This window comes from Filicampus tigris, chromosome 10, assembly GCF_054856515.1.
Source record: "Filicampus tigris isolate MCC_2025a chromosome 10, RoL_Ftig_1.0, whole genome shotgun sequence".
Classification (NCBI taxonomy): Eukaryota; Metazoa; Chordata; class Actinopteri; order Syngnathiformes; family Syngnathidae; genus Filicampus; species Filicampus tigris.
In genome coordinates this window covers 9,616,306-9,628,468 of record NC_141226.1, presented here as the reverse complement: position 1 = coordinate 9,628,468, position 12,163 = coordinate 9,616,306, and the positions used below count along the sequence as shown (strand labels likewise).

At 41.1% G+C, this 12,163-nt stretch overlaps 1 protein-coding gene across 5 annotated transcripts in view; it reads right to left on the bottom strand.

Annotated features, from left to right (window-relative positions):
• apoltp (apolipoprotein lipid transfer particle homolog) overlaps positions 1 to 12,163 on the bottom strand; it is a 56,316-nt gene that overhangs the window by 1,710 nt on the left and 42,443 nt on the right. Inside the window, exons 61-72 of one of the 5 annotated variants that reach the window (XM_086043537.1) lie at positions 7,259 to 7,420; positions 6,680 to 6,842; positions 6,346 to 6,533; positions 5,293 to 5,385; positions 4,906 to 5,110; positions 3,707 to 3,894; positions 2,879 to 2,976; positions 2,177 to 2,361; positions 1,886 to 2,085; positions 1,618 to 1,786; positions 687 to 796; positions 454 to 570 (exon numbers count right to left, since the gene is read on the bottom strand). In XM_086043537.1, the coding sequence (XP_085899663.1) occupies positions 454 to 570; positions 687 to 796; positions 1,618 to 1,786; positions 1,886 to 2,085; positions 2,177 to 2,361; positions 2,879 to 2,976; positions 3,707 to 3,894; positions 4,906 to 5,110; positions 5,293 to 5,385; positions 6,346 to 6,533; positions 6,680 to 6,842; positions 7,259 to 7,420 (1,878 nt within the window). Of the gene's footprint in view, positions 1 to 453; positions 571 to 686; positions 797 to 1,617; positions 1,787 to 1,885; positions 2,086 to 2,176; positions 2,362 to 2,878; positions 2,977 to 3,706; positions 3,895 to 4,905; positions 5,111 to 5,292; positions 5,386 to 6,345; positions 6,534 to 6,679; positions 6,843 to 7,258; positions 7,421 to 11,609; positions 11,745 to 12,163 lie in introns of those variants that run through there. The other 4 variants (XM_086043538.1, XR_015088438.1, XR_015088439.1 and 1 more) reach the window with 4 other exon arrangements.

Here is a 12,163-nt window from a genome sequence, read left to right as displayed (position 1 = left end):
TACCTTCATTCATATCAGTGGTTATCCAGTGCAATTGAGTTAGCAATTGCAAATGTCCCCATTGTGGGACTAATAAAGCTTATCTTAATATAGTATGAGGCTGAACAATATTATACTCACTGCTGCCAACATGAGGTACGTCAACAAGCTTAGCCTTGACAATAATAATGCTCTGTTTCTAATATCACTGTCATTATAAAGAGCTTCTGGATATCCTGACTTTGCTCCAAATCAATCTAAAATCAATTAGATGTCAGGGGGGATGTCTGGTGGGCACTTATCCAAATATGAAGAGCTCTAAATGCCAAATTAAGAACAAAATCACAAAATTTAATCATAACCTAAATGGTTTTATAGTTCTTTATAAAATTGCTTGTTTGTTTTGATTTCTCAGAGATCAGCCTCACCAAACAATAACCCCTGCCCTGTCCGCCCCACAGCTTCCATACTCACCACACTGAAACAGGAACTTAGTGGGGAATCAAGAGAGGAGAACAGAAAGCCACATGTCACTGCCCTCGTGGCTACAAATTCCACTTTAGCTGTTGGTCTTGCGCACTCAGAGTTCATCTAGGCACAGAGCATTAACATCCATGTAAATATCCTCGATTGTAGCCATAGGATCATTCATATTTGTAGAATGAGTAATTGTGGACCAATAATAGCTCAAATAAACCCATACCTACCTGCCAGCTGTAGAAAAAGTCCTTCATATTTTCAGCTTGGGAACCATCACGCAACGGTGAGTCATTCCCTGCTTCGTTGTCATTGGTCCCCAACAGACCAGTCGACATGCCTGTGCCACACAAACACACATATAACATATTTTACATTGGAAAAATCTTACGGTGCAACACCAAATAAAAAAGTTGCAAAGTATTTACAGTGGTGGCTTGAGATACGAGCAGCCCGACTTGCGAGTTTTTATGAGATTCCAGACATTTTACAGCCAACTTTTTGCTTTGACTTGCATACTTAAAACAACCACATAACTTTGCTTTAATGTCTGCTAGTTTAATACTAATACACAATGGGAAACGCCATAAACGGGCTAACGAATAGCATTGGTGTCGCAGTGTAATAACCCTTTAAGCAACTGATATTTGAACACAAGCAGTGGAGTAACACATGCAGACACATAATTTCAACGCAAAAATAGACGATAGATGATTACATAGACGGGAAAAAAATGGGCTTCCGACAATGCTTAGTCCGTCTATATCCCTTACAAAATGGGCATCCGTCACATAGGCGGAATACAGATCTCTCTGCTGTTTAGTTGAACAAAGCTGATATACTCACAAGAACTTTGACTTATTCTGTTCTATGGATGGCAACAGGTGGATACACTGGCATATTGTACCTTCTCCCACCTAGTGGAAGAGCATTTAATTGTCTTGCCTGTCACTGTATGTCACTGGCATGGACGGATTAAAAAAAGGTAGTAAATAACCAATTAGGTGAGATTGGACGTTAACACTAATCACAATACAGCTCTTAAAATGTAGAATGACTGTAATATAACACAAGCAAGTCAACTGTTCTATTTGAAAGTACACGGGCCTCTATGCATGCTGGTGCTCCTATAATTCTATTACATGTCTTAAATTCTCCTACCATGCAACCATCCGTCCAGAGTCAAGCTGCACACCTCAATTCTCAGGTCACATGAAACCGACACGCCATTGTGATTGTACACCTGCACAATGTGTGATCCCTTATGGACAGTGACGCCATCATCACTCCGCCACATGTGTGTCACAGTGTTGTTGCATTGAACCTTTACCTGTGACACAAACAACTCTTACAACAATCCTCCATCGGAGAATACTTGGACCCGTGCCACCCAAAAGAACGCGTGACGTCATGGCGAATTGTCCTGTACCTGTCCGTTGCGCTGAATGCTGACAGTGCTGTTATTCAACCTGAGCAGGAGGAGGTTGCTTGGCTGTGAATTGAGCACAAGCGTGAATAAGGGGTCGGCACTGTTGTCTTGGGCCAGAAGAAGTGGGCATGAGCCTGGCAGCTCATAAAGGCGGCCATCGAACGTTACTACAAACTGATCTGCCACCAGCAGGGCTTGGTCTGTTAGAGGGAAACAAAATAAAAACGTAAAAACATTGTTACAGTATGTAAGGAGCAGAGCTCATTAGACTGAATGGTAAGTGTTTCTTACGAATAAATGGGCTGTCCATGATCTTCCTCTTGAGGCGGTAAAGTTCAGCAGTGGGTCTAATGGAGGCAAGGCTTTGCAGGGGCTTCAGGAGCCACTCTTCTAAAAATATCCCAACCAGACCGGCCTCAGCCACACGTGTCCAGTGCAGGGGTGGCAGCGACATAGACACAGCCACAGAACACTCACTGGATAAACAAATGAACTCAAATCCTTCAAGCGGAAGTCAACGCAAACATATTTTTTTCAAGAATATGTTTTATGCAAGCCCACTAGTTGAAACAGGGCATTCTGATAAATATTGCGTTTGTGGAATTGTGAAAAAGTGTTAATCCACTCGTTTTTAGCCATCTCTGGGGGCGGCCATTTTGTCTTCTGTCGACTGAAAATGACATCACAAGTGCTCACAACGACCAATCACTGCTCAGATTCAGAGAACAGGTCAGCTGTGATTGGTCGTTGTAAGCAGCTGTGATGTCATTGTCAGTCGACAGAAGACAAAATGGCCACCCCAGAGATGGCTAAAAGCAAGTACATTTTGCTACTTAATTTATATTCCACAAACGCAAAATTAATCAGAATGCCGTGTTTCAACTAGTGGGCCTGCTGGGAACATATTCTTGAAAAAAAATATGCTTGGGTTGACTTCCGCTTTAACAAGTACAACATCTCTCCTCACATAATTCTGAAATGCATGCGCAGTACCTGGGCGAGTATTTATACAGTGATGCCAGTTTCTTCCTTAGTCCAGAAAGAGCCACTGCCATTTTGCTTTCTACCCAGTGGTACGTGTGCTGGCCTGCCTAATAAATGCAAAACATGACTTTGTACCTGCTCAATAGATAAATTCAAGGTATGGTCGCTGTACATGACAAATGGTGAAGAGCTGAGCTGAAATGCAGTACAATAAATTGAATTGTGCAAATTTAGAATGGTGTGACAAAGTTGGAATGGTTTGAATCAGTCAAGACGTATGAGGAGCAGGTTAATTTGGGTATTTTATTGTGAAAGTTTGGGAATTGGGAGAATGTTGTAGACATATCCATATACGTGCCCTGAGTGAGCTGAACAGTTTGTAGTGGAAACGATTTGAATTGGTTGAGAATTGTGGAAGGAGGAGGTCAATATGTAAAATGTTTGCATTCATTTGGGAATGTTGTCATGGAAAATATGGAACTATGACAAATGTGGAAATGAACTTAGAGAACACAGAAATTACTTGTCAAAATGTCCTGAATATGTCGAACATGTTTCAGTTGGAATCATCTGATCTGGTTTGAAGAAGCGGTCAAATGTGGAAGGATGGCTTTAATTTGAACAACATGTCTCCATTCATTTGACTGGGATTATTTTCCTGGAAAATGTGGACTCGTGGAAAAAGCACACATTTGGGGGGATGTGGAAAGTAATTCCTAGAATGTCTGCAGTGAGGTGAATATTTACAACTTGCAACAGTTTGAATCCGAAAGTAAACATTAACATGAATCGAATAACAGCAAAAGGAAAAACATTCATTAAGAGCATTTTCCTTACAAAATCCATGGCACGGCTGAGCGTAGCCGCGCTTCCTCGAGCTAGTGGCCTTAGCTGAGGACTCTCCAGCAAAGCAGGGGTGGCCCTCTGAAGTTTGTCAGTCCACAAAACAACAGCCTCCCTCCACACGGCCTCCAGCCGCTGTCCTTTAACGTCCTGGTACACGCCTGCGAGAGTGGCCAAGGGCCCTGTGGACAGCAAACACACTCAACGACTGATCTTGGATGGCGGTACGGAAAGCAGCAATAGGTGCTGCTATGATCCCTACTAATAGCCGTGGGAGCCTTTATTCTACACCCTTGCTATCTGGCTTAAAGCAACACTGTGACATATGTCAGTTTTTGTTGGTTATGGTGGCACCATATGGACAAAAGTGGTAGTGTTTTGACAAAATTCAACCACATTTTCCATGGGCGCCAGCGCGTACTCTCGTGAAATCTGAGCTCTCGCTCGCTATTGTTGTTTTGGGGCTTCTGCCATGACACCAGCAATAGCGCGTAGACGTTCGAATCGACTTTCGTCCTTATAGCGAAAGGAGGAAGTGAGTATGCCGTAAAGCAATTCAGGACATTTGTATTTTTTCTGTGTGCCAGGGTTGCTCCCATCTTCCTCAAAGTTGCTTAGTGCCAGTAAAAACGACCTCCCCAGGGCATGACAAAAGTCCCATTCAACTACTTGTAAGTCAATGTTTCATCAAAAGAGTTGTGAAAAGTTTTTATTAAGGTCGAATTCTTGCCCAGTGCTGCTTTAAGGTTCATGTACTTGTACGCTCTGACCTTCCTAGTAGCAAAACAATTTAGCATACTGTAGTAGGATATTGAAAAATGCGCATATAGTTTTTTATAAAGCTGACTCGCTCATCCAATCACATTCAGACACCATCAACTGGCTAATTTATATACAGTAACTAACTCTAAATCATAGAACACAACTCCAGTGTATTGTTAGTTCATACGGTGCAAAGGTTTTTTTGAAATCACAAGCAGAGGGAATGCTTTGCAATAATGTATTGTAGTAACCTTGCTACCGACCATCTTACATGAATTCTTACTAGATTTTGTCTGTGCTGTCAATGCCAAAACACATGATTGGTAAATCGACTTCGGCTCTAATCGCCATTACGATGTGGTAAGGCCTGTGTCTGACTGTTGGCAATCACAACACCATAAAAAAGGGCTGTCATTAGTTGAGCTACTTACTCTTCAGCTCCAGCTGTCCCAGTAGCGAGGTGCGCTGTAAAAGGTTGAGATATCGAGGCAGGCTAGTGGTGATGATATGCCGAAGGGAGCTGCTGTGCCACAGAGCTAACAAACTCTTGCCTCTGTGTCCCAACGTAGACTCTGCTTGTTGGGCAATAAGCAGAGGCATGGCACTCACATCTTGGAGCAACTCACTGTCTCTGGACTGGTGAGAGGGGGAAATGCTTGTAAAATGCTTTAATTTGCTACAAAACAATGTATTTCACAATTTTTATTAAAAGAAATGAATTTACAAATATGCCAGTTTTCTACTTAATACTTCACAGTGCCATAAATTCATGAGGCATTTTAAAGATGACATCACAACATTATTCGCTGGTTTGTCACCTGTTGTCTGAATTCATCAAGGAGATATTTCATCGCCTTGATTCTCTCCAAAAGCTTGTATCTGATCTGACTGCTGACAGCTGCAATCCGTGCCTTTAAAAATAAACACCAAATATGTAGAAATATAAATAGACTATTCACACAAAAAGACTTGTGAATATTCGGGTCCTGAGCGAAATTTCAGAATGAACCTAAAATGCACTACTGCACAACCTTTACAGGTGAACTTAATCTGACTGCCTCTAAAATTTTGAATGCCAGTCTGTTAAACATTTCAGTATGTTTTGCATAAAGTACTGTTCTCTAACAAAGGGCTGAACAGCAAAATTCACAACTAGTGTTTGATCCATGAAAATGTCCGAGGATGTCCACTTCTATGCCTTTCTGTGACTCTTTCAGCCTCTGCATTTTTGTTGTGACCTGCTAATAAAACTTTGTGATACTGTAGGTGATCTTACAGTATCATCAACCAGTTGCAACAGACAGACTGGAAGAGTCACAGAAAGGCAGAGACGTGGACCACCTTCGAAATGTATTAGTCCAATCATGGATCAAACAACAGTTGGATATGCATTCACAAGATCAGAGAACGTTACATGAAGTTCATCTGTTTCGGTCCTTGTGCTATTTAGGTTCATCCTGAAGTTTCACCCGAGAGCTCAATACAATGGACTCCTGCACACTTGCGGTTCGGCATCCATGGATTTCTCTATTTGCAGATTTTTTTTTCAATTAGTTTTAATTTTTTCAATGTTTGTTTTGGGGTGCATATTCAAGAATGTTTTTGTTGGTTTAAATTATGTACATGTACATATACACACACGCATACATACATACATATATATTATATATATATATATATATATATTTATTTATTTTAATTAAAAAAAAAAAAAAAATTCTTAACTAAATACAATTATAATGGACAACAATTATTTGCCGTTTTTTGTGGACCACGAAAAGCGGGGTCGACTGCATCCACTTTTGTTGAGTAGTGCATATATTTCAATATGTAAAATTTTATGGTTGCTGAAATGTTGTAACTTGTGTTACCTCCACTGCAGTAAGACTCTCCACACAGCCACTTGCTCTCAGCGTCAGCATCTGTTTGGCTGCACCCACAGACAGACTTCCCAAAGCTTCAGGTTGGCTGCTGCCATCTCTTTTTTGTACTTCCAGCATCAGATTGTGACTTGTCCCCAAACATGCCACCACAGAAACATTTTCACTGAGGACAGTATCTGCGCATACACAGACAGACACACACAGTATGTACTGTGCATTCTGTACCGACCCAACACTTCACTGGGGATCAAGTTTATTCAATGTGTCAGTCAAATCAAGCATCATTGTTTGTTGAGTGCTGTGTGGCTGATTCTGTATGTACCGTTTTTATAACCTGCAGTGGTCTGGAGACATCTTCCCTCCATTGTGCCATTCAACCACATCTCCTCTCTGTGGTCCAGTCTAGTGCGTACAAGAAGACCGGACCCCTGGAGCCAGGACAAAGCACTGCCTCCTACCTCCACACTCCAGTTCCCCATCCTAGACTGATAAAATATACAATGTTTTTATTCTAACTCGCCATAGCATTTTGTTTCCTGGGGGACTCAACCCCATGAAATTGCTTGGTTGGGAGCAGGGACTTTGGGATGTATTGCCATTACCATGATCATCACCATACACATCCATCTTACAGAATCTAAGGACGGAAGCGCGTTAGAAGGACGAGGACGGACGGGGTCGGAGGATTATCATTTTTAATTTTTATGAATAAGGACGGACGGATGAGGACGGAAGGGTACCCAAGTCGCGGATGGAGGACGGACTGGTAGAAAAGGGTCAAGTGCCCATCTATGCTCATAATAGACACTCGAACGGAACATTCAACAGCAAAACACTTTTTCTGGCAGAAATAGAGGGACCCAAAATCAAATTTTGCTTGTCTACCCCTGTCTGTCTGTACCTCGGCAAAGAGAGTCAAATTGGAGCGCCGAGCAGTAGATGAGTTAGTCAGGGTGAGCGTGAGGCTGCACAGGTTGGGGCGTCCCATTACCGACAAACGAGACTGCGTGTGAAACAGCTCCTCTCCAGAGTTCAACCTGTGAGATCCTGACCACGACAGAGTCTGAAAAACACAGACACACATGGATACAGTTGCAAATTGTCTGTATGTTAGACAATCCATGGCAAAAATGTGCAATCACCTGTCTCGGAGGATGTAAATTCAGTTGTTTATATTTTTAGACCAAAAAAAAAAAGCAGATCACAACATGACACAAAACTCACACACAAAACACAAATGTCATTTCAAATGGCAACTTTATGGCCTTAAGAAACACTAAATTAGTGTCATAATATAGTGGAGCTCAGAGTTCAAGGTAAACATGGTGAAGCCGCATTTAGCTGTTATGCTGCACACAAATGGAATAAGCTGCCAACAGAAGTAAGTCAGACCCGAGAGTAAATGCTTTTAAATCCAGGTTAAAAACGTTTTTTTCTCATACCTTTGATTAAGGTCGTCTAAACAATTTTAAATCTTTTTTTTTTTATTTAATATGTTTTAGAAACCCACTTTTGTTTCTTTACTTTACTTTTAAATGTTTTAAAGTTTTCTGATTTAGAGTTTAAATCTTGGCAACGTACATTCTAGTAATTTGTGTTAGCTATTTTTGTTTTGTCTTTCTCTCTTTGCTTTTGAATGTTGTTAACTGTTGTGTTTGCTAATGCTTGTAGCTGTTGTGTCCTTACTTGTTTGGAGCACATTGAGTTGCCTTGTGTATGAAATGTGCTGTATAAATAAAACTGCTTTGTCTATCGGACATTTTTTTTCTCTCTTAGATCTGAGATTTCAGACATTTTTGGGGGTCAGATCCGATACCAACTTTGATACCAGCGTCAATACCAAATCGATATCCACTTCGATACCGAACTAATATAAAAACTGACACTGTGGGGGAAAAAATCGAACATCCTAAACACTAAAGGAGTTTTCAACTGAAATGGACAGATATGTGGACACATTTTGATTTTGGTAAATTTGACAGTGACCTGTTTTTTTTTTCTTCATTTCTTTGTTCTGGTTGTAAAAGGAGTTATTCCGAGTTGTCAGCAGGGTATTTTTTCTCTCTCTCTATATATAAATATACTCAATATATTACTACTATTTGCTTGTTAGGGGTCTTATTTCTGTTGGAGGTTTCCCTTTACTCTAACTAGAGTTTGCTGTTGCCACCCCAACCTAAAATAAACAAACCCTACATTGAATAGATTTGGGTAGTTTGATACATTTGTAAAACACTGGCCTACTTGTTTTCTTTGACAACTTGGTAGAAGGGTGACTCTGAGTAGATACACGCGTGGTGCTAAAAGAACTCAGTAATAGTTATATTGAGCGGAGGGAATAAAAAAAATGATTGAATCACTCAATTCGAAGGGAAACATTATTGAATCACCCTGTACATTTCCATTCCCAAAACTAACACCTGCATCAGATTAGATCTCCTCATTAGTAGTCTGCAAGAAGTGATCATACCTTGAAGAGCGGGTGCACCCTGTAAAGCAGGGTAGGGAACTCTGGTTCCTCGAGAGCCATATCTTGCCTATTTTGGATCGCTCCCTACTACAACACAGCTGATTCTAATGATCAGCTCATCAGTATGCTAGGTAGAAGTCGGAAATAATCCTGATCATTTGAGTCAGGTGTGTTGTAGGAGGGAGAGAACCAAAACAGACAGGATATGGCTCTCGAAGAACCAGAGTTCCCTACTCCTTCTGTAAAGGCACTGGGGAGATGGCGTCATCACATCTTCAGTAAATGCACAAGTTCACGTTGACATTTTGGACACTTTTCGTATGCCATCAATTGAAAAGATGCTTGTGGGATAATGAAATTACTTTCTCAAGATGATAATGCATCTAGCCATAGAACAAAAACTGTGTAAACATTCTTTGAAGAAAAACACATCCGGATCTTAAATCAATTTGAAATATTTGGTGGGAGTTTAAGAAAATGGTTCATGACAAGGCTCCAACCTGCAAAGCTGATTTGGCAAAGGCAATCCGAGAAAGTTGGAGCCAGATTGATGAAGAGTACTATTTATCATTTATTAGGTCCATGCCTCTGACACTGTGTGTTGAAGTGTTCTTTTTTTGCTGGGTTTTTTTCTTCTTGTTTCCATAATTTTTGTCCTCAGAATTGCACAAATTGCATAATTGTTTCATTCTGCTTGGTCTAAAAACATAACTTTTTTTTTCTTCATTTCTTTTAGTGTTTATTAAAGCCAGAAAGTTCCCAAAAAAGAAAGTAAAGCCATTTGAAATGACTTTTGTTTTGTCTGTGATCTGTATTTACTCTACTAAATTGTTCTAAACAACTGAATGAACATCCTGTGACACTGGTGACTCATAATGTTTGCCAGGGGTAGTACATTAGAGCATAACTTAGTTTCGTGACTGTAACTCAATTTAGCCATACTGTACATATCTAATCCGTTTTCTCCATTGAAATGAATTGAGATGCCATTATGGATTCATGGCCCAGCCCCCCCAAAAAACACCCCTTTTTTTGTTGTGGTTTAATAAATGAAATAGCTCCTCTTCAGACTATAAAATATAAACAGAAAACATAGGAAAAGAGAATGGAAACAAATGAACTGTTTTTAAAAGTGTAATTAAGCTGAACGTCAGAAACATACACTGAGGTACAGTTCGCTTGTCTGTTCCATTCTCCTTGTGAGTGTTTTCATTTTATATTTGTGTGTTAGTGAGTTTGTTTTTTTATTTTTACAGCTAAAATTGTATCAATGACTGTGGCTCTCCTTTTATTTTTGCTTCACTCAAGTGTTAGCGTATCTGAAGCACGTCGTAAGTCAAATTTTGGTTCGGAACACAAAGCAAAAAAAAAAAAAACTCAAGTGTTAGTGTAGTATGGTGAAATTACTACAACATTGTTGTAAACAAGTACCCCCTTTTTTTCATGATGGACAGAGAGTTTAATTTCAAATGAGAGCCTATTTTAACACTAATAATGCACACTAAGCATGAGTATATTATAAACCTTATCAACATAAAGTATTTGTTAACATCTCTCTGAAGGTACCAGGTTTAAGAACTTTCATCACTGTACGAATTACTTCCCTTTCAGTAAACCCTACTCGCAAACCTTCATCCATTTGTTTACAGAGGTTACTGTAAGCCATGCTCAGCTTGACAGGAGCGACACTGCCAGGCAGACGGTAATTGACACTGATTTACAGGACAGTCATGCTGCTATTAGAGATAGAGGTATCTTCTCTGACCAAACACTTGGCCCAGATGGTGAAACCTCCGGAGCCAGCAATATCTGAGAATCCTGGCTTAATAGCATCTCGGCCCCAGGTACCGACAACTCAAGTCAAACGCAGATGCAACACCTGTGTACAGCAAAACAAGGTGAGATTCCCTCATTGTTTTGTGTGTGGATAAGATGGACAACGGGCCATTGGCTGTCTTCAATGGTACGAGGTCACTGGCTTGGGGGACACAGCCCAGCCAGTGGAGAACATTCAGCTCTGCCAAAGAAAACATGGTAGGGCGAGCATAGATGGACAAAACACTCCCCAATGTTCACATCCAGCCCCTTGATACACTTCTTCTTGATGGGATGCTGCAATCGGGGAAGTGAGCAATCACATGAAATCAGGATGGATTCCACAGAAGGAAAGAACGAGAAAATTGGGACAACAGACTCAGAGACTAATACGTGAACGGAAGGGACTCAAACTTGACAGTGAAATACCGTCCAGGCAAGGCAAACACAGATGCTGACACACTGTCACGGCACCCAGTGAATCTTCACGGCCATCTGGATGAGTATACCAAGACCATGCCCCCTGATGTAGTCTCGCCATTTGGCAGGGGAATAAAGCTGTAAGGGATGATGATGTGCCATGGATAGCTGCTCTGCAACTGCCAGCAAATCGTGATGATGAAACTCCTGAAGGCATTCCGGTGGTAACTTCAGAAAGTGTTTGAATTGCTCAGGCAGAGGATGCTGCAATCGGGGAAGTGATCAATCTCATGAAATCAGGATGGAATCCACAGAAGGAAAGAATGAGAAAATTGGGACAGCAGACTCAGAGACTAATACGTGAATGGAAGAGACTCAAACTTGACAATGAAATATTGTTCAGGCAAACAACGCAGAGAAAGCAGTTGTTTCTCCCAAGCGAGCTGAAAGCAGCAGTGTTCAAACACTTGCATGATGACATGGGACATGTCGGCGCTGACAAAGTCATTCACTTATCCAGAGAACGATTTTATTGGCCTCTCATGCAGCAGGATATTGAAGGCTATGTGATTCGCCAATGTCGATGTGTCACACAAAAGCGTCCCAACATTCCAGAGAGAGCTCCAATGCGGTCCATTACCACTCGTGCTCCTTTGAGTTTATCTCAGTTGATTATCTCCATCTGGAGAAGAGTAAAGGTGATTATGAGTGCATTTTAGTTCTGGTAGATCATTTTACTCGTTTTCCCCAAGCATATGCAACCAAGGACAAGTCGGGCCGAACAGCGGCTGAGAAAATCTTCTGCGACTTCATTCCACGCTTTGGGTACCCTGAAAGGCTACACCACGATCAGCTGCCGGGAGTTTGAAAATAAACTTTTTCAAAGACTCCCACAGCTTGCCGGTATCGCTCACTCAGAGAACCACTCCCTAAGAGTATGCACAGAAATGGGCTTCCCGCATGCAGGAAGCAGACAAGATTGCTTCAGAGAATCGTGAAAAATGCCGCACATATATAGTTGCGTTCACTATAGGGAAATACCTCAGCAAGAATTGTGTGTACTAGTTTTGGTGTAAGAGCGAGCAACAGTGTATCTGTTTT